Source organism: Lithobates pipiens, unplaced genomic scaffold (assembly GCF_037356315.1).
Source record: "Lithobates pipiens isolate NorthernLeopardFrog02 unplaced genomic scaffold, aLitPip1_a1.2 Scaffold_23, whole genome shotgun sequence".
Classification (NCBI taxonomy): domain Eukaryota; kingdom Metazoa; phylum Chordata; class Amphibia; order Anura; family Ranidae; genus Lithobates; species Lithobates pipiens.
Genome location: NW_027507785.1, coordinates 89,738,583 through 89,760,910, shown reverse-complemented (window position 1 = coordinate 89,760,910; position 22,328 = coordinate 89,738,583). Strand labels below are relative to the sequence as shown.

Genomic DNA, 22,328 nt, shown 5'->3' with positions numbered 1-22,328 from the left:
TAACAAACCATTTGTGTCATTTTCTGCTGCACCGTGTTGTAGGTACATCCACTTTCATTGCTCCCATTGGTGGAACTTTGAGGATGTTTGAAAACCCAAAAAGCCAACATGCGCTTTCAGTGCCCTTGTATACTTATTCTTTGTTTTTTACTCAAACACATAGCTGCCACATGTCATAGATTTCCAGGGACATTCCCAGATTTATAGGATTTGTCCATAAAATTGTTGCTGCTTTTTGGCGTAGACCATTTTTATGATAAAATCAAAAGTTTTTGTCATCTTTGCATCTTTTATTAACTTTATATGGTAATCATTCTTAGTATAATTGTGAAATTGTATTTTTTTTTTTTTTATAAAGTGACTGAAGCGACAATGTCAGGCGTCCTATGATGGCTGAGGGTCACATGCTCAACGGCAAACTGTCCCTAAAAAAAAATTTGAAAATGTTGGCTGCTTTTTTTAAGGAAGATTTTTTTTTTTTTTTAGTCCAGATTGCACACCGTAAAAAAAAAAAAAAATAAAAAAATTATATATATATATATATATATATATATATAAAATGGTCCGTTTCAGAGAAACAGGCACCATTAGTACTAGATTTCATCTAGGTCATGAGGGTCCTCTCCACAACACTGGTAGAAAGGAAGCCTGCCTTGAGTGTCTCACCAGCCAATCAGAAGCGACCATACCTCCAGTACTGCTTGAAAGAGAGTGAATCTGATTGGTGGTTTGGGCAAAACAGATTATTTGTGTTTCAAACACTTTCTCAAATGAGAGGCAGAATGATATACTTATTATACAACCAAACTCTTTAAGATTTACGTTCTGTGACCTCAGAACCAACATTATATAATTTGTGAATGTAATCTTTTGCACTAATCATTGTAAATAATACTGTTTAACTATCTGTTATATCATTTGATAAGGGAACCTAATAAATGATTTATTAATGTGATAATTAATTACCCATAGTTAGTGGATTGACTGGTTTATATTGGTGGCAGATTGCTTGGTATGCCAAGTTATATTTTTTGGAAGAAAGATATTTACTACTTCTGTTTTAAACTGGTTATATGAGAGATCTACTGAATTTAAATACTGTAGATGAACTATGACATTAGTATATAGAATTATGCCAGTGATAATGATCATCATGCCATCATGGTGATGAAATTAAAGTGCATGAACTCTGGTCTGGTGAAACTCCAGGCAAATGGCTTAACACAATATAGCGATAAATACATATGCATGGTCTTGTGGTTTTTACACTCCATAGACAGATGACACCTTTATTTTATGGTTGAGCTTTGTGTCTTCCAGTGTCACCTTGCCCCTACTAACCTGCTAGTGAGATGGCATGATCACATTGTTGATTCCTGCTTGAGTGACCTGGAAGATGATAAAGCTGTAATGCTTAACCAAGAGTTAAGAGGTGGCATCCTGTGGGTTGAACAGTGTACCAGAGTTCTGGAATCACAAGACAGGCTGAACAGAATTATAGTCCAGTGGTAGGGGAAAAAAACACATTTTTTTTATTGTGTATATAGCTGTTTAGCTGGAGTCCTGCTTTAAAAAGCAACTTCTGGGTGTGTGTGGTCAGGAGCACCTAGTACACACTTCCTACTCACTTGAAAGTCCTTAAAAATATTTATTTGTATCCCTGTTCGATTCAGCCGGCCATAGCGACATGATGGCTTTACTCCAGCCTCAGCTCAGGGTCCTTATATTATTTCGTCCTCAACTTATCACAAAACTGTTGCTGAAGCCTTGAGAAAAGGGGGAGTCCTTTGCCCAGAAATGTGTGACGGCTGTATCTGATGGCCTTGGCAAATAAAGGACATGAGCAAAGTTCAAGCAGGATGGAAATTTGTACTAGGCGCTCCAACCCACACACTTACAAGTTCTTCATCTGTTGAGCTATTCGACTTTCATGAGTAGAGAGGCAGCAGCCTAGGCCCAGAATTGGGTCTTCACTTCACCAACAAGCTTAACTCCAGTGAGGATAACACGTTCTTCACTAAAATCAATCACTACCCTTAAGTCCACCATTATTGCACACCTATCAAACCTGCTTCAAAAAGCAAGATGTGCATTTAATTTAGAGGAGACAAATCAAATATCCCATAATATAATGTAACCTGAGTCAAAACAATGTGATTTTTTTTTTTTTTATGCAGAAGAGCTTGCATTTTTCTAAATTTATTATGGCTATATGGTCATGTTGTAGTAATACATTTCTTTTATTAGAGATGCTCAAGCTTTGGAAACACCACTTTGGCTAAATGTGGCGCTTCAGTGCTTAAAAAACATACACGTGCCATTAGGATATATCAAAATGTAAAATACATTAGTGACTTTAGAGGGGACTTTACTATATAAAACTATCATTTTGGTGCACGGTAATAAGGATTTTCACTGCCTCCGTACTCTCTTGGGATGATCTCTTGCACTTTCTTACCCTCAATAAGCCTATGAGATATGCATGTTGGGCCCATTAGCTACACTGGGGGTGTATTCCAATATATGGACAGTCACAAGAGTGGGGACACATGGACGGTAAGAGATTGGCTGGAGCTAGGCTTCTTCATTCTTCTGTTCTTTGCTTAGGTTTAGGCCCCTTACACACTGGGGCATCGGCGGTAAAAAAGCGGCACTTTACCGCTGTTTTGGAGCGCCAGCGGGGCTCTTTTAACCCCTGCTAGCAGCCAAAAAAGGGGTTAAAATGACCCGCAAAGCGCCGCTGCCCATTCATTTCAATGGGCAGGAGCGGTGTATACACCGCTCCAAAGATGCTGCTTGCAGGAGTTTTTTTATTTTTTTATTTTTTTTAACGCCCTGCCAGCGCATCGCCTCAGTGTGAAAGCCGTTTTTCAGGCGCTTTATAGGCGCTATTTTTAGCCCAAAAGCGCCTGAAAAATGCCTCAGTGGGTCTAAAGGTAATTGTTGTATTTGGTGGTCTCCCGCCTTCTCACTGGTTCCGTGCATGGTTGGAGGAACCTGTTGTGCTATGCTGCTTAACTCTTCAATATTGTGCATTGGGTAGCTGAATGTCTTCTCTGTTCCATTAAACAGGAGGGAAAATGCCAGAATAATCCCTCTACTTAATTGGTGTACCACGTTCAATTTAAAAAAGAAAAAGAAAATCTTTACACCAAAGTGTAAAGTGGTTTATCAGCCTTTATGCATTTTATTGATTACTTTACATGGACTCATCTCCCCTTATGTGGTAAATAGGTTTATATGAGATAATATATTAAGGATGAGATTTTTATAACATTTTCTTGTATTTTTCCTGGTAATGCCAAATCAATTTTTTCGTTCTTTTTGTAATCTGGGTTTTGTCTGTTTCAAATGAGTAATGTTAAAGTTTTTGAGATACTGTTTTATGTGGTTAATTGTAAATGTGTAATCCGTTCGGAGCACATTAGATCCAAGGTGAGTCAGCACAGGGAACACGCATCACAGGACATTATGGACAATACACTAAAAATGTGATGTGATTTGGGTGTACTATGCAGTGCTTTGAAAGCACCTAATACAATTTGGGTTGGGCTGGCCCAATAAGCAAGTTTTTAATCAATTCTGGAGATTTGGACCACCAAGTGGATGGGTTCCCAAGTCTCCACACCTGCTATGTCCAGTATTAGAGGCTCCCATTTTGTATGTATTTTTATTATATGGAGAATGCATTAGGAGGATCTGGAACACAAAAACACCACCAGGCTCCACCTTTAATCAAAATCTCACTTTTGGGGGAAGTGATTTCTTAAAGTGGTTGTATAGTCAAATTTGTGACTTTTACCTACAGGAAAGCCTATAATAAGGCTTACCTGTAGGTGAAAAAATATCTCCTAAACGGTATATTCCCCTCACAATGCACCGCTGACTGCAGCGCCGCTTGCGCACAGGGGATTCTCGGCTGAAAGTCCGGCAGACGCCGGACCCTGCCAGAGAGAAATTTCCCGCGCGCATGCGCGGGAGTGACGATATCGCGGCTCCCGGCCACTCACAGCGCCAGAGCTGCGATACCCGGAAGAAACGCCGAGGGAACATGTCGGCTCCCTCCGCGTGGATCGGCCCACATGTCGGGGCCTCATTCTAAGGTAAGTATTTCATAATGAGCTAGTATGCGGTGCATACTAGCTCATTATGCCTTTTCCTTTTGCAGGTGATAAAAAATAATTCAGCGGGTATACAACCGCTTTAAGCAAACCTGAACCAAATCCTTTCCTTAAACAATTTTATTAAAAGTAGCATTCAACATACTTTTAAAAGTTTTCAAAGTAGCTTGGAGCCCCTGCTGCAGTTCCTCTGGCTACCAAGCTGATAAGCACTGTAGGTGCTGCCATATTGATTTCGACTTGTGAGGCTGTGTGGTAGAGCTGGCTTTCAAATAGCAGGGTTGGTCTATAACTGCATCTCAAGCCAGCCATTGTAGTAACATGGCAGGGAAGGAAGTAAGTAGTTAAGTGAACACTAAAAAAAAAAAAAACTACCAGTCATGGGCTCTCTGCCCCTCCAACGCTCATTGGCTTTATGGGCTGTGGAGCTCTAGAAACTGAGGCAGCTGCTGGTCAGGCATTTGGGTGGATCTCGCTATTAAAGTTGGGATCCTCCCAGAGGCTGGACCAGCCTAGACTTGGGCTTTAATGGGAACCTGTCAAAGAAATATGATAGCTGACCTTCATAATGTACGTTCCAGAGATTTCATCTTTATCCTCCTGTCAATACCTGGACACTGAAAAAGTATCAAAAAACCCAACAGACAGATGTTTGTTCCAAGTCAGCAACACAGTAGGTAGAGAAACAAACCTGTATGACAGTCCTGGAACCGCCACCTTTAAAAACAAGTCGGCAATGGCTCTTCCCAAATTTCTATTTTAATAGGTTGCTTTACCAATTGTTGTCCCTGGTCCATTAACCCTCACACTTCCTATTCATTGCCCCTTTGTGCCCAGCTCTATAGCTTTCCTAACAAAGTTTATTTGTGAGCATAAAGTAAGCGGTTATAATTAAAAAAAAAAGTGCTTAGGCAACATTGTGAATGAACTACCTTTTGGAGCAAATTGCTACAGAGACATTTTATATAATACATTTGGGCTTATTGAAAAAAAAAGTAGTTCAGAGTACTAGTAAAAAGCAGTAGCTACAAGCAACCAATCCAAATACATCTGTCATTGGAGCTGTCAAAACAATGCAACCGTTGCCATGGGTTACTATGCTCCTGGCCTTTTTTTGTTAGTGAAATCATTATCATGCCTTGTGATTTAAGTGGCTGTGATCTGTAAATAACACTTTATTGTTTATAATTTGTATGACTCGCTCATAACTTTTTTGAAGTCCTGTGTATGTAAATGTTATATGAGTTATTGGAAAGATAAAAAAAAAATTTTACTAAACATATATTTTGTGGCTTTCTTTTCCTGCAGACCTTGTTTGTCTAAGTATTAAATGAGCATATCAGCTCTGTCATTTATCTGTATAGAGCACCCCTGATGTTTTGGAACTACATTTCCAATGATGCTCATGCACTCTGCAGTGGAGTTGAGCATCATGGGAAATTTAGTTCCAAAACATCTGGGGTGCTGCGCTTCGCCAACCCCTGGTATAGAGCAATCAGTGGGAGAAAATGGAATGTAAACAATGCCTGGTGCAGCAGGAAGGCAGATAGGGTAAAGCCGAGTACACACAGGCCAAGTGTCAGGCAACATTGGCTAGTTCAATAAAAAAACTTCTTGACATTCGGCCTGTGTGTATGGCAGCTGCTCCGACTGAAGCCAGCCAAAACCAGCAGCCAATGGCTGAGAGTGCTGACCGGCGTGCTCCGGCAGGGGGGCCGTCCCCATGTCAGAACATAATAGCACAGCAGGGGAGATCTCTGTACTAACATCAGATTGTTAGTACAGTGGCTCCAACCTGAGCTGGTGTGTACTAGGCTTGAAGGTCTGTGTCAATTGGCTTTGGGCTTGTGTCGATGGCATCAGTTTGATATCAGTGTAAGATGCTTCGGAGATCATTCAGAATCAATTGACGGCTGTATATGACCTACTTGAACCAGGTTTTGCATTCCCATAGATGTGTATGGGAAAGAAAAACTTACCTGAGGTTACCAAAAGCCCTTCGACAGAGACCCTACAGCAGAACTGCATCTGAGGTCTTATTTTCGCATGTAATAGATAAGGGGCAGGGGGAACCCACATAGGGTTTTAATACAAACGACAGATGATATAAGAATCCATCATCAATAGTTTTATAGTGATCAATAATTGTACATCTATCCTTGCTTTTCCCTTCTATATATATATATTACAGATGCTATTAGTGTACCCTGTTTATGAAAAACATACCGTTGCTCTTAATGCACACAGCAACATCCCGCACTGATAAAATGAGGCTAACTTGCCAATATAAACTTGTACAAGGATATCTTTCTCCAAAATGTGCATCTTTATTTCACAAAGACAAAGTATCAGAATAAATATATTTATACCTCATGATGTAATATGTATACATTATATACCAGGAGGTACTCCCTTTTTTCTTCCTCTGTAGACAATAATCAATAGAGCATAAAATGAGCTTCCCCCTCTCCAAAACGTTCCTTGAAAGTATCTCTCCAAAAATGAAATTTTTGTTGCAGGGGATGCCTGAAATCTGACTTGAATCTTAGTCAGACTTCTGGGAAAATTGGTGAGCCAATCACACAAGCAAGAAATTATGTTTCTGGGGGGTGGTCAGTACACACACTGTGTACAGAACAACTCCAGGTAGCCATATTGCAATGCATTCTCAGAAAATTACAGCGGCTGCAGATTGAAAAGGAAAAGTTCATTTTTAATAACATTCAATTACAATATGATTAATGTCGCAATTCTATGCGCTATTTCTTCTTTATTTGCTATTTGTTTTCACCACGAAAGTGGAGTTACCCTTTAACAATTTTTTTTTATGGTCGTACAGTAGGACCAGAGAGAACAAATGTGCCCACCCTCTAACAGGAAATCTGATCATTACAAGCAAAAAATTGAATTTGGAGTAGGCTGAGAAGAAGAGAGGGTACTTTCTTGCGGTAAGAATACATAGTAAAAAAGAATAATTTTTAAGTCAGAGTTTAGTGTCACATTAAGCTTGTAACTAGAAATTCTGTGGCAGAAGACAACCCAGGGCCCCTATGTAGAGTCTGCAAACATCCTACATTCCAAAATTCACCTATTTGATAAAACTGACCCTTGCTCCCCTACTCCCCCGTGTAGGTGCATAGCAGTCATTCTGCCATCATAGGTATTAAAGCGGAGTTGCAGCCAGAATTTTTTTTTTAAAAGGTAATCCGTTCTATTAAACACTATTAATCCATGTTACTAATGAAATTGCTGCTCAGTTCCCTTATTATTTCCGCTCTGCTGAGTGCTTCCATCTCTAGTGTGGGCATGTGAAGCCCACTAGCATTCTCTTCCTGGATATGGTGATGCTGGATACCCAGCATGCACCTCCTGTTCTCGGGCGTGCGCCATTTACACAGGGCGCAGGGAAAGAATTATTATATTGTTGCCATAACAACGGTCGGCGAAGGAGGAAGTGCCTGCCCCCTTGTTGCCTTTTGATTGCGTCATTTCCGGTTTCTAAACAACCCAATTCTAGCCTTCTTCGCTGCCCACTGATTCCTGGGAAAGATGACATCTTCCCAGGAGCTCAGGCGCTGAGGGATACGGCGTAATTCGCCATGGACCGGAAGTGGCAGAATAGAAGGGACCCCAATAGCAACAGTGGTTCTTGAATGAGTAAAAATGTTTTTTCCAAATGATGTTGCTCAAGGAGAATGCTGTGGATTTAGGTAGAGTTGATTTTATGGGTGGAACTCCGATTTAAGTTGGCCATTGGAGCACTTTCCATCTTCACCAAGGACTTTTCTTCATAAAAACAACTCTTTTAATCAATTGTCCTTACAATTGGTAGTACAGAAAATTACGCTGTTTTTCAAGCTAGAAGCAACTTCATGCTTTTAGCTTTAAAAAAAACCACAGAGCTTCCTTCAAATCTTGATGGCCCAATCCAGCCTACCCCAAATGGGTTCATTTCATATGCCTTTACAACATTTTTTCATTACAATGATATGTACCATTTGCAACAATCTTAATTATGTTCTATTTTGATAAAATAAAAAATGTATGGATAAAAAAAAAAAAAAAACACAGAGCAGCTCCCAACATCACTAATGTAAAGTTCCCTTTTCTCCGATACCAGTGGTGATATTAAACCCTCAGTTTAATTACTTACTGAATATGCAGCTTATTTATCTTTTAACCCTAGCCTATGTTCTATTGTAAGCGGTTGCCAGGACTGCTGCCCCAGGTTTCCTGTTTCAGGCAGACTCCTTTCTCTTGCAGCATCCTATGGCGTCACCCTGGAAAACAGAGCCTAGAGTTGTGTCTCCCTACACTGTGCGCATCAAAAGGAACACACAGCCCCACACCCTAGAATGGCAAGGCACTCCCCTGCAGGAAACTGCCTTATGGAAATATTCTGCAGTCAGACTGAATTAATTTGCTTATTCTTTCACACCACCGTAGGGAAAACAACAGTGTCAGAACTCTGAGTTCTTTCAGAGTTTGACCCAAACCCTCCACAATAAAGACCTACCTGATGCTTCTCCCCCCATCAGCCACAAAAGAAGCCTTTGGAGGGCGAAGTCTCAGCTCAGTTGCCTCTATGCCATACTTCCAATAGTGCTAGAAAGAGATCTGGAAATATATGAAATAAATTGGAAAATATAACTGTGTCTGAATCTAGAGATTCAGAAAATATGTATCCTTGCCTGGTAACAGAGAGGAAAACGGGATCCCTGGAGGTGCAGGATATTATAAGATCCTGGTAGATGGCTGCCCAGTAGACTATTTAGAGGTCTGGATACCCTCATATTGATCGGAAGGAATATAGAATCAAAGTGCGACACTATTTGTGGGGAAAAGGCCCATGACCAAGGCAAATAAAGAGACTGTAAAAAGCACAGGTCTCTTTAATGTAGAATATTTTACTGAAGTTTAATGGTAACCTGTCAAACTCTGAGATTTGCATCTCTTCTCCCAAGCCTAATTGCATGTATAAATCCATGTAATGGCCTCTGTGAAGTGCCCACTCTGCTGGGGAACACAGCCATTGTGATGGTTCAATATTAAAAAAAAAAAAAAACAAACAACAACAATCGCTGCACTCTGGTCACTACAAGTTTGCTAATCGGTTGAATCTCTACTAAAAGCTGTTTTGTTACAAGTGTTATCTTCTCTTGCTACACATAGCAATCAGCCCAGATGAAACACAAATCACTGAAATGTGTCGGGTTACCATTCGATTTTCAATAAAATATTTGACATGATTAAGAAGATACAGTATCTCACAAAAGTGAGTACACCCCCTCACGTTTTTGTAAATATTTTATTATATCTTTTCATGTGACAACACTGAAAAAATTACTTTGCCACAATGTAAAGTAGTGAGTGTACAGCTTGTATAACAGTGTAAATTTGCTGTCCCCTCCAAATAACTCAACATGCAGTCATTAATGTCTAAACCACTGTCAACGAAAGCGAGCACACCCCTAAGTGAAAATGTCCAAATTGGGCCCAAAGTGTCAATATTTTGTGTGGCCACTATTATTTTCCAGCACTGCCTTAACACTCTTGGGCATGGAGTTCACTAGAGCCCTCTTCCACTCCTTCATGGCGACATTACAGAGCTGGTGGATGTTAGAGACCTTGTACCCCACAAATGCTCAATAGGGTTTAGGTCTGGAGACATGCTTGGCCATTCCATCACCTTTTACCCTCAGCTTCTTTAGCAAGGCAGTGGTCATATTGGATGTGTGTTTGAGGTAGTTATGTTGGAATACTGCCCTGCAGCCCAGTCTCTGAAGGGAGAATGAAGTGCTTCAGTATGTCACAGTACATGTTGGCATTCATGGTTCCCTCAATGAACTGTAGCTCCACAGTGCTGGCAGCACTCATGCAGCCCCAGACCATGACACTTCCACCACCATGCTTGACTGTAGGCAAGACACGCTTGTCTTTGTACTCCTCCCCTGGTTGACACCACACATGCTTGACACCATCTGAACCAAATACCTTTATCTTGGTCTCATCAGACCACAGGACATGGTACCATTAATCTATGTCCTTAGTCTGCTTGTCTTCAGCAAACTGTGGGCTTTTTTGTGCATCATCTTTAGAAGAAACTTCATTCTGGGATGACAGTCATGCAGATTAATTTGATGCGGTGTATGGTCTGAGTACTGACAGACTGACCCCCCCCCCCCCCCCCCCCCCACCCCTTCAACCTCTGCAGCAATGCTGGCAACACTCATATCTCTATTTCCCAAAGACAACCTCTGCATATTACGTTGAGCACATACACTCAACTCCTTTGGTCGACCATGGCGAGCCCTGTTCTGAGTGAAACCTGTCCTGTTAAACCGCTGTATGGTCTTGGCAACCGTGCTGCAGCTCAGTTTTAGGGTCTTGGCAATCTTCTTATAGCCTAGGCCAGTGATAGCGAACCTTGGCACCCCAGATGTTTTGGAACTACATTTCCCATGATGCTCAACTACACTGCAGGGTGCATGAGCATCATGGGAAATGTAGTTCCAAAACATCTGGGGTGCCAAGGTTCGCCATCACTGGCCTAGGCCATCTTTTTGTAGCGCAACCATTCTTTTTTTTTTTTTTTTAGATCCTCAGAGTTCTTTGCCATAAGGTGCCATGTTGAACTTTTCAGTGACCAGTATGAGAGAGTGAGAGCAATAACACCAAATTTAACCACTTAAGAACTGGGCCTCTTTTTTTTTAGATGTGTTGTTTACAAGTTAAAAACTTATTTTTTTTTTGCTAGAAAATTACTTCAAACCCCCAAACATTATACAATTTTTTTTCTAACACCCTACAGAATAAAATGGCAGTCATTGCAATACTTTCTGTCACACCGTATTTGCGCAGCGGCCTTACCAGTGCACTTTTTTGGAAAAAAATTAACTTTTTTGAATTAAAGAATATATTTTTTTTTATATTGTGAAAGATAATGTTACGCCAAGTAAATTGATACCCGCCATGTCACACTTCAAAATTGCGCCCACTCGTGGAATGGCGACAAACTTTTCTCCTTAAAAATCTCCATAGATGACGTTTAAAAAAATTCTACAGGTTGCATGTTTTGAGTTACAGGGGAGGTCTAGGGCTAGAATTATTGCTCTCACTCTACTGATCACGGCAATACCTCACATGTGTGGTTTCATATGCGAGCGCTACTCAGGTATGTGTTCGCTTCTGCACGCAAGCTTGGCGGGACGGGGTGCGTTTAAAAATGTGTTTTACCTTTTATTTTTACACCGTTTAAAAAAAAAAAAAATTGTGTCACTTTTATTCCTATTACAAAGAATGTAAATATCCCTTGTAGTAGAAAAAAAAGCATGACAGGATGACAAAAAAGCATGCAATTAAAAAAAAAAAATTGTCATTTAAAAAAATGGCCCTTTAAGAGCTATGGGCAGAAGTGACATTTTGACGGGTGGGTGGGGACCATCTTCCCCTCACTTGTCTCCATGCACAGCCACCGAGAGGACCGGATCGCCTCCGCCGCTGTCGATGGCCCCGGTAAGCGGTGGAGGGCACTGGAGCGCCACAGAGAACACTTTTATCTTATAGCCGACCATCAGTTGAACACGGGAACATCAGGGTTATGGCAGCTAGCTGCTGCCATAACAATGATATCTGTCCTCAAAGTGAGAACATATATCCGCATTCGGCAAGTGGTTAAAACACCTGCTCCCCATTCACACCTAAGACCTTGTAACACTAACGAGTCACATGACACAGGAAGGGAAAATGGCTAATTGGGCCCCAATTTGGACATTTTCACTTAGGGGTGTAGTCACTTTTGTTGCCCGCGGTTTAGACATTAATGGCTGTTGAGTTATTTTGAGGGGACAGCAAATTTACACTGTTATACAAGCTGTACACTCACTACTTTACATTGCAGCAAAGTGTAATTTCTTCAGTGTTGTCACATGAAAAGATATCATTTAAAAATTTCAAAAACGTGAGGGGTGTACTCACTTTTGTGAGACACTGTAGGTGCTTCTTCTAGCCTCTTTACTCATGTTGGCTGTGGGCTTTGCGTCCTTAAATAGAATGTGATCATTATTCTACATTCCTTCTTGCCTGGTACCATGGAACTTTGCCATAGTAACACATCAGCAACATTTTGCGACGTAAAGCTCTTTGTGGCAACAGACACTAACATCTATCCTTGTCCACCAAAATCACTCAACAATTTTTGTGAAGAAACAGATAATCTGTTTACCTTTGTTTCAAGCCACACCCCATCATATACAAGCCACACCAACTTTCCTTTTTTGTTCTGCTTTAAAAGAAAAAACTCTCCCACTTATCTGCCCCCATATATATATAACATGCCTGAGGATTGATCAGATCTTACCATTATACAAAACAGCCTTTCTCATTCAGGGTTCTGTAGGAGTTATTTGATCAAAGGGCAAATTCTGCCTTGAAGATAATGATCTCTGAAACCAATGATTGGGGGGGGGATTCTTCCCACTTTCCACAGATGTAAAAAGCATTCATCCTAGAGCTCAGGTTAATGTACCATGAGCTGTAGATACCATAATTATTAGCAGGGGTTCCCTGAGACCAAAAGGGTATTCCATGGGTTCCTCCATGTTAAACAGTTTAAGATTAGCTAATCAAAATCAAACTGCATTCAGAACATTTATCTGCAAGTTCTACCTAATTTGTTGAAGACTAGCCTGCCTACAGCCATTTTATGGACATCAATTGCAATGGTCACTGCCTGGCTTTGAGGAAGCTGGGGGATGAAGAGCAAATGGCATTCACCATTACCTTATCCATTGACATGATTAAGGAGACCTCTGAGTTTATTCCACCAACACAATTCTATTTATCCTGTATGCCAGAGACATCCTATGAATGTGTGCATAATTCTTTCATCATACCTTAAAGGAAGATGAGGATCTGTGCTTCTGATTGACGTAAGCATAATCTTAGGAGTGGGGAGGCATCTTGTGAACAATCCTTTTAGCTAGAGCCTGAGGCAAATGGGTAAAAGGTTGGGTGAGTATCAATCCCTATACATGGGCTCCAAGTACATGCATTAACCACTTAATAACCGCCCTATAGCCGAATGACGGCTACAGGGCGGTTTCTTAACTCTGGGAGGCTGTCATATGACGTCCTCCCAGAATTCCGCTCTCGCGCGCCCCCTGTGACGCGCACTCGAGAGCATCCGTGGACCCGGCGCATCACGGATCACGGTAAACGGCCGCACATGACGGAGTGATCACTTGTAAACAAACCGGCGTCATGTTATGACGCCGGTTCCTCCCTCCCCCTCTCTGTACCGATCGGAACAGCGGAGGGGGAAGAGATCGGTGTCAGCAGCGATGTGGGCTGCATCTGCAGTGCCCACATCGCTGCTCACCAAAAATTAACCCCTCAATTCCATGCCAATACCCTGCAACACCCTGCAACACTCTGCAACACCCGCCAATACCCTGCAATGCTCTGCAACACCCGCCAATACTGTGCAACACTCTGCAATGCTCTGCAACACCCGCCAATACTGTGCAACACTCTGCAATGCTCTGCAACACCCTCCAATATCCTGCAATGCTCTGCAACGCAATACTCTGAGATACCCAGCCATACCCAGCCATAGTCGGTGATACCCTGCAATATCCAGCCATAGACACCCCCCCCCCCCCCTCCCGCCGCCCTCCGGTGCTTCTACCGACTCGCCAATACGATCAAATCCAGAATCTTTTTTTTTTTTTTTTCAGGCTTCCCAGCTTAGAGGTGAGATGTGGGGTCTTATTGACCCCATATCTCACTGTAAAGAGGACCTGTCATGCCATATTCCTATTACAGGGGATGTTTACATTCCTTGTAATAGGAATAAAAGTGATCAAAAAATTAATTTTTGGGGAAAAAAATGTCAAACTAAAATAAAGTAAAATGAACAATAACATATTTTTTTTTTTTAAAGCGCCCCTGTCCCCATGTACTCGCATGCAGAAGCGAACGCATACGTAAGTCCCGCCCACATATGAAAACGGTGTTCAAACCACACATGTGAGGTATCGCTGCGAATGTTAGAGCGAGAGCAATAATTCTAGCCCTAGACCTCCTCTGTAACTCAAAACATATAACCAGTAAAAAAAAATTAAATTGTCGCCTATGGGGATTTTTAAGTAGCGACGTTTGGCGCCATTCCACGAGCCTGTGCAATTTTGAAGAGTGACATGTTAGGTATTGATTTACTCAGTGTAACTTCATCTTTCACATTATGCAAAAATTGGGCTAACTTTACTGTGTTTTTTTTTTTTAAGCACAAAACAGTTTTTTTTCCAAAAAAAAGCATTTGAAAAATTGCTGCACAAATACCGTGCGAGATAAAAAGTTGCAACGACCACCATTGTATTCTCCAGGGTGTTTGCTAAAAAAACATATACAATGTTTTGGGATTCTATGTAATTTTCTAGCAAATAAATGATGATTTTTACATGTAGGAGAGAAATGTCAGAATTGTCCTGGGTGCTCCAGAACACCTGATGGCGCTCCCTGCATGTTGGGCCTCTGTATGTGGCCACACTGTGTAAAAGTCTCACACATGTGGTATCGCCGTACTCGGGAGTAATAGCAGAATGTGTTTTGGGGTGTAATTTGTGGTATACATATGCTGTGTGAGAAATAAACCGATAATATGACAATTTTGTAAAAAAAAAAAAAAAAAAAAAAGTAAAAAAAATCTTGATTTTGCAAAGAATTGTGGGAAAAAATGACAACTTCAAAAAACTCATCATGCCTCTTACTAAATACCTTGGAATGTCTTCTTTCCAAAAAGGGGTCATTTGGGGGGTATTTGTACTTTTCTGGCATGTTAGGGTCTCAAGAATTCAAATAGGCCGTCAGTACTTCAGGTGTGATCAATTTTCAAATATTGGCACCATAGCTTGTGGACTCTATAACTTTCACAAAGACCAAATAATATCCACCAATTTGTACTTATTTTTACCAAAGATATGTAGTAGTATATATTTTGGCCAAAATTTATGAAGAAAAAATTACTAATCTGCTAAATTTTATAACAGAAACAAAGAAAAATTCATTTTTTTTACAGAATTTTCTGTATTTTTTCTTTTATAGCACAAAAAATAAAAAACCCAGCAGTGATTAAATACCACCAAAAGAAAGCTCCATTTGTGTGAAAAAAGGACAAAAATTTCATATAGGTCCAGTGTTGCATGACTGAGTAATTGTCATTCAAAATGTGAGAGCACCGAAAGCTGAAAATTGGTCTGGTTATTAAGGGTGTTTAAGTGCCCAGTGGTCAAGTGGTTAAACCCTCTTACTGTTAATAGCTCATGCCACATAATTTTTCTCAGCAATTTCCAAAACCTGGAACACATTTCCAACCAAAACCTCATTGACATTTTATAACTTATAAATACTGACACATTATTATTACCAGGTAACCTACCATGTCTCTAGCCAGTGAAGAAGGACCATCTGCAAAGCAATTCATATTGATGAAAGTACATTTAAGAATAGCCTGTTTCTATAATAGAAGAAGAAACAATAAAACCCATTTGGCCTGCTATAGGCTGATGCTCCAAAAGGCTGCTGAATTATGCCAATATCCATTAGGCCCCTTTCACACTGGGGTGGGGCGGCCATCGGCGGTAAAGCGCCGCTATTTTTAGCAGTGCTTTACCGTTGTTTTAGCTGCGGTGTGCGGGCACTAGCGGGGTGGTTTTAACCCCCCGCTAGCGGCCGGAAAAGGGTTAAAACCGACCGCAAAACGCCACTGCAGCAGCACTTTGCCGGCGGTATAGCCACGCTGTCCCATTGATTTCAATGGGTAAGAGCGGTGAATACACCGCTCCTTCACCGCTCCAGAGATGCAGCTAGCAGGACTTTTTTTACCGTCCTGCTAGCGCACTGCTCCAGTGTGAAAGCCCTCAGGCTTTCACACTGGAATGAAAGGGGCCATTTTTTTCAGGCGCTACACAGACGCTATTTTTAGCGCTGTAGCACCTGAAAACCGCCCCAGTGTGAAAGGGACCTTAGTCACACATAGCAAATATGTCCTTGTGCCAACTTACAAAGGGAGTAGATCTTCCATCTTTACATTTGCTGCTTTTTGCTCTTCCAAAGGCTTTCTTGCAAAGTCAGAGAAGTCTACAATTTTTTTTTCCCATCATGATTAGTGGCTCTTTACCAGTTCCGTGAAAAGTTCCCTTGTCCAAACAGGTCATATTCTTTGTACAAGATGTAGTCCTTCAAGGGATTTGGTAGAGGAAGGAATGACATAAAAACTGGACAGCGCAGGTGAAGTCGCCCCATGCATTTCCTAATCTTCAAGCGGCACAGATGTTTTAGTGAGCGTGGATTTGCTGGAAAAAACACCACATAATGCTTGAAAAGTCTTCAAATATTCTGATATAATGGTCATAAAATGATCACATATTCTAATAATTTTCTGTGTCATACAATGAAGCTGTCAGTATGTTGTCAGCAACCTTCATGCAAATGCTTCCTCATTATGTACAATTCCACCAATTATACTGTGGACACGAGGAAACACACTTTAAGGCCAAGAAGTACATCTGACCATCATACCTATAAGGTTGTGGGTCTTCCAATTCCAAAAAACCATGGGCATTAAAATAAAGTTCCTCCCTTCCTTTGTGGCTGTAACAGTCTCCATTCCTCTGGGAAGACTTTCCGCAAGGTTTTGGAATGTCTGTGGGAATTGGTGCCCATTCGACCAAAAGAACGGAACGTTGTGAGGTGAGGCACTAATGATGGACAATATTGTCCTGGTTTGCCATCTGCATTTCAGTATATCCCATAGGTGTTGTGTAGAGTTGAGGTCCGTGCTGAGTAGGTGCGCCAAACTCATCAAACCACATCTTTATGTATTTAGCTTTGTTCTAAAGGGGTACAGTCATAGTGGAAGAGAAAATGGTATAAGCTTTGAGCCCTGCTGGGCCCCATTGGTTAAAGTGTGCGTAAACCCCCCTATCTTTTTCAGGCAAGGAAGCTGCTATCTTTGCCTCGGTTTAATCTACAACTGCCATTGGATGGTTTGTAAAGTGTAATTGAGACAGCACTGCATAGGTATATAAACAAACATACAAAAATAAAAAATAAAACAAATCAAAATTAATGTGCAATATAAGTGCTCAAACAAAAGTCCAATAATATTAAATAAAGCGATCATTTCTTCTGCTGACATGCGGGGAGATGTGAAGGGTTTCTTTGCTTCACACAACCTCCCACCACCACATGCAATGCTCGCTCACCTCCTTACAAGACCCCGCAAGGGTCAAACACACCTTGCACTCTGAGCAACTCTCCCTTCAGAAAATCCTCACTGATCCTTGGTAACCTCTGTTGGACTCTCAAGACACAAGTAATGATTTATATCTGATAAGGGTTCCTTCCACTGCGCTACTTCAGACTTGAATCCAGTGTAATCCACATTAGCTGCCGGTAGTTTCAAAATCACATGGAAAAAATAGAAAGTGTCTCCAATAGTGCAGTATCCGAGGGATTAAATATGAACCTCTCCACCCCAGCTAATATACAACTCACATTTATTAAAAAGTTTTAAAAGCATTGATAATACATCAGAAAGGTCTCACTCAGTTGCAACTATATTCCACCACCAGGCTCCACCTCTACTAGTTTCACCACCTCACACATGGCTTCATCTGGAGGAATGAGCCAAGCGGCTATGGTGGAGTCAGTTTATGGTATAATGAAAAAATTGATTACTGTGTATATAATCAGCTGCGGCGTTCCCAAGATGCCCGGGCATGCGCAGTTGTAACACATCGTGTCGACAGGACACAGTGTGTTTGCATGGCGTGCTATAATGACAGACTTCTGGAATAAAACCGCAAGTCGACGTTTTGTGATAACTTCCAGACACAGCCTAGGTCAGTGATGGTGAACGTTGGCACCCCAGATGTTTTGGAACTACATTTCCCATGATGCTCCTGCACTCTGAAGTGTAGATGAGCATCATGGGAAATGTAGTTTCAAAACATCTGGAGTGCCAAGGTTCGCCATCACTGGCCTAGGTAAACAAAGGACTTCAATAAAATGGCCGAAAAACAGAGACATATTACCATAATGCTGAGGTAAAACCATAGTGGAAGCGATATCCCGCCAGATATCTAACATACAGCATAAAAATACTGGGAAATCTCAAATTGGCAATATTAAATAAAAAACATCTATAAATGATTTGCATCAAGGATATATAGCAATATAAAAGAATTATACTAGAAAACATAAAATTATTTCACTATGACTCTATGCAAGTTAATATAGAGTCATCCATTATAAATGCTCATGAAGTGGCATTTATCTCAACTAAGAAGATAATGGTAGTGATTAGCTATGATGAGGGAATGACATGGTATTTAAAAACATAATCTAATACTAAGAGGTACTAAACTAAGGGAATGATACAGTAAGAAATATGACGTTTAGAAAAAATTTGAAATCATTTATGAAACAATTAATATCAAACTCAATATTATGTCCTGACAGGTGTAAAGTGACCCATCAGGACATAATATTGAGTTTGATATTAATTGTTTCATAAATGATTTTTAATCATTTTTCTTCATGAGCATTTATAATGGATGATTCTATATTAACTTGCATAGAGTCATAGTGAATTCATTTTATGTTTTCTAGTATAATTCTTTTTTATTGCTATATAACCTTGATGCAAATAATTTATTGATTTTTTTTTATTTAACTGCTTGGCGTCTGCCCACAAATCATATGACGGCGTCACAGAATGGCCACGTGGCGATTGCGGCCACGCTGTGTTGCTAGGACATGGTGCGACCGCGGCTCTTTAACCTTGTGATCGGCTGTCTCCAATTACAGCCGGTCACATATAAACAAGGAAGTGCCGTAATCGGCTCTCCTCGCCTTACACTGACAGAGTTTGTGGCAAGGAGAGCCGTTCACAGCGGGTTTCCCCACGCAGGGGGACATCTAGGAATGTAATCAGGGCACTGATAATCAGTACCCTGATTACAATATTGCAATATAGTGTCACAAATCAGACACCAATTGCTCACCAATGCCAGCTATCAGTGCCCACCAGTAGCAGCAATCAGTGGCCATTACTGCCCACAAGTGCCAATCAGTGCCCATTAGTGATGCCAGTCAGTGCTGGCAATCAGTGCCGCCTATCAGTGCTGCCCATCGCTGCTGTCAATGCCCATCAGTGTTCATCAGTCCCGCCTATCCATGCCACCTATCAGTGCCCACCAGTGCTGCCTATTAGTGCCACCTATCAGTGCCCATTACTTAGTTACAAAATTTACTGACAGAAAAAAAAGGTAAAAAAACATTTTTTACAAAATTATTGGTCTTTTTTTTGGTAAAAAATAAAAAACCCAGCAGTGACTAAATACCACCAAAAAAAATCTCTATTTGTGTGAAGAAAATGATAAAAAAATTGTTTGGGTACAGTGTAGCACAACCGCGCAATTGTCATTCAAAGTGCGACAGCGTTGAAAGCTGAAAAATGGCTTGGGCAAGAAGGGGGTGAAAGTGCCCGGTAGGCAATTTTTTGTGAGATTTTTCCAGTATTTTTATGCTGTATGTTAGATATCTGCCGAGAGATCGCTTCCACTGTGGTTCTACCTCTGCATTATGGTAATATGTCTCTGTTTTTTGGCCATTTTATTGAAGTCCTTTGTTTATCACAAAGCGTCGACTTGATGTGTTACAACTGCGCATGCGTGGGCATCTTGGGAACGCTGAAGCTGATTATATATACACACAGTAATAAATTTTTTCATTATCTATACTATAAACTGACCCCGCCACAGCTGCTTGGTTCATTCCTCCAGATGAAGCCATGTGTGTGGTGGTAACAAGTAGAGGTAGAGCCTGGCGGTGGAATCTTGTCGCAACTGAGTGAGACCTTTCTGATATATTATCAATGCTTTTAAAACTTTTTAATAAGTGCGAGTTGTATATTAGCCGGGGTGGAGAGTTTCATTTTTAATTCCTCGGATACTGCACTATTGGAGGCACTTTGTTTTTTCCATGTGATTTTGAAACTACTGGCAGCTAATGTGGATTAGCTGCCAGTACAAGCTCCTCTCTCATTCCGAGTACAGCCGCCCCAACCGCGTCCCCTTCAACTCGCAGGGCTCCAACCCGGTGCGGGTCTCCTTCGTCAACGTCAACGACCAGTCCGGTAACGGCGAGCGCATCTGCTTCAACGTGGGCCGCGAGCTCTACTTCTATATCTACAAGGGCGTCAGGAAGAGCTCCTTATTGGGACCACGAAGTATATTAGTATCTGGAAGGTACTATTAGGAGATGGAGAGCTGACCCACTAAAAAGGAGGATATCTTTTGAAGGGACCCATCGAATATATACAAACGCCCTAATTTGTTTACTTTCTGGTAAGCGCATTGAATATACGGTGACGGGCACTTTATGCGCTTTTTGGATCGTGTTGAATCACTGTGGTGTCACAAACGTTTATCCGGACTCACTTATGAACTTTCCATGATTGGACTTTTGTTTATGATATTTTTACTTTATGTATTGCTGTGTTTTTTATGCACTTAAGGTGTTTTTTTATCGTTATAATCATTTAATGATAATTACTTATATATTTTGTCACTATTCTTTGTTATTTATTTTAGTATAGGGTTGGCGCAGTTTTCCATTTCTGTATAGCTAATGTGGATTACACTGGATTCAAGTCTGAAGTAGCACAGTGCAAGGAACCCTTATCAGATATAGATTATTACTTGTGTCTTGAGAGTCCAACAGAGGTTACCAAGGACAAGTTAGGATTTTCTGAAGGGAGATTTGCACAGTGCAAGGTGTGTTTGACCCCTAGCGGAGGTGTAAGGTGCGCATTGCATGCGGTTGCGGAAGCACTATGCATATGGAGGTTGTTTTAAGCAAAGAAACGCTTTACATCTCCCCCGCATGTCAGCGGAAGAAATTATCACTTTTTTAAATATTATTGGACTTTTGTTTGAGCACTTATATTGGACATTAGTTTTGATTTGTTTTATTTTTATTTTTGTGTGTTTGTATACCTATGCAGCGCTGTCTCAATTCCAGTCAGCAAAAGATTGAGAGCAGGTTTTCTATTTTTCGGTTAGAAAAAGTTCAGATCGGAAATTACGATTGTCTTTACAAATTCCGACATACAAAATTCCTACGATGCTTGGAAACAATTCGACACATGCTCAGAAGCATTGAACTTCATTTTCTCGGCTTGTCGTAGTGTTGTACATCATCGTCACCACGTTCCTAACAGTCAAAAGTTCAGAGAACTTTTGTGCGACCGTGTGTATGCAAGGCAAGCTTAAGCGTAATTCCATTGGAAAAACCATCCATTTTTTTCCCGACGGAAAATCCACTCGTGTGTACGGGGCATTACATTTCCAGCACGTGCCGGAAATTAAACTGTTTTATGGATGGGTTTACTTCCGCTTTAATACAGCTCAAAGTGGGCAGGGGAATTATGCATGTATAAAATACTTCACCCATCATCTATAAAAATATCACAATGCATTCCGGCCCAGGCCATATTACAATAAAATTGAAGCATACAATATCTAACTACATGAAACATATACTGGATGGAGGACATCAAACAGGTGAGGATGAGTAAAAGATTTAAAACTGTTCATGAGAAATATAAAAAAAAAAAAAATGGATTAACTGGGTCTCTCTTTTACTTGTACCTTATAATGATATATTCAAGGTATTACTCACTTGTTATGTAGTGGATTTCAGGCCAGAGCTTCTGCTTCATAAGAGTATCTTTCAATTTACAGCAAAACTCCACATGGTCAACATAGTCTAACATGACTCGGACCACATTACCAGAGAGGTGCCGAAGCCAAGTAAGGGTTATGACCTCGCAGAACTAGACAAAGGAAAATGTCAGGCATAAGTAACAGATTACATCCCCTTCTATATGCTGTCTGGAACTGTACCACCAAGAGACACAGACACAAAAGGACTATACCTAATGATTGTACTGTATGTCCACTCAATTTTATTGTTAATGATATAAAATAAGGCAAGTGCTTGGAGACCCTAAAGCAGTGATGGCGAACCTTGGCACTTCTGATGTTTTGAAACTACATTTCCCATGATGCTCCACTACACTGTAGAGTGCATGAGCATCATGGGAAATGTAGTTCCAAAACATCTGGGGTGCCAAGGTTC

General features: G+C 40.8%; 1 protein-coding gene and 1 long non-coding RNA gene across 3 annotated transcripts in view; one reads left to right on the top strand and one right to left on the bottom strand.

Annotated features, from left to right (window-relative positions):
- The first annotated feature begins 513 nt into the window (after positions 1-513).
- Positions 514-5,399, top strand: LOC143927728 (uncharacterized). The gene is made up of 2 exons (XR_013262310.1): positions 514-3,771; positions 4,209-5,399. It is a non-coding gene; the product is annotated as an uncharacterized LOC143927728 (long non-coding RNA).
- Positions 5,400-15,294: 9,895 nt separating this feature from the next.
- The window catches only part of ASB14 (ankyrin repeat and SOCS box containing 14), a 63,980-nt gene continuing 56,946 nt past the window's right edge, over positions 15,295-22,328 (bottom strand). For both annotated transcript variants that reach the window (XM_077452026.1, XM_077452025.1), the window contains exons 9-10: positions 21,870-22,023; positions 15,295-16,474 (exon numbers count right to left, since the gene is read on the bottom strand). In XM_077452026.1, the coding sequence (XP_077308152.1) occupies positions 16,296-16,474; positions 21,870-22,023 (333 nt within the window). In that variant the 3' untranslated portion in view covers positions 15,295-16,295. The remainder of the gene's footprint in view (positions 16,475-21,869; positions 22,024-22,328) is intronic.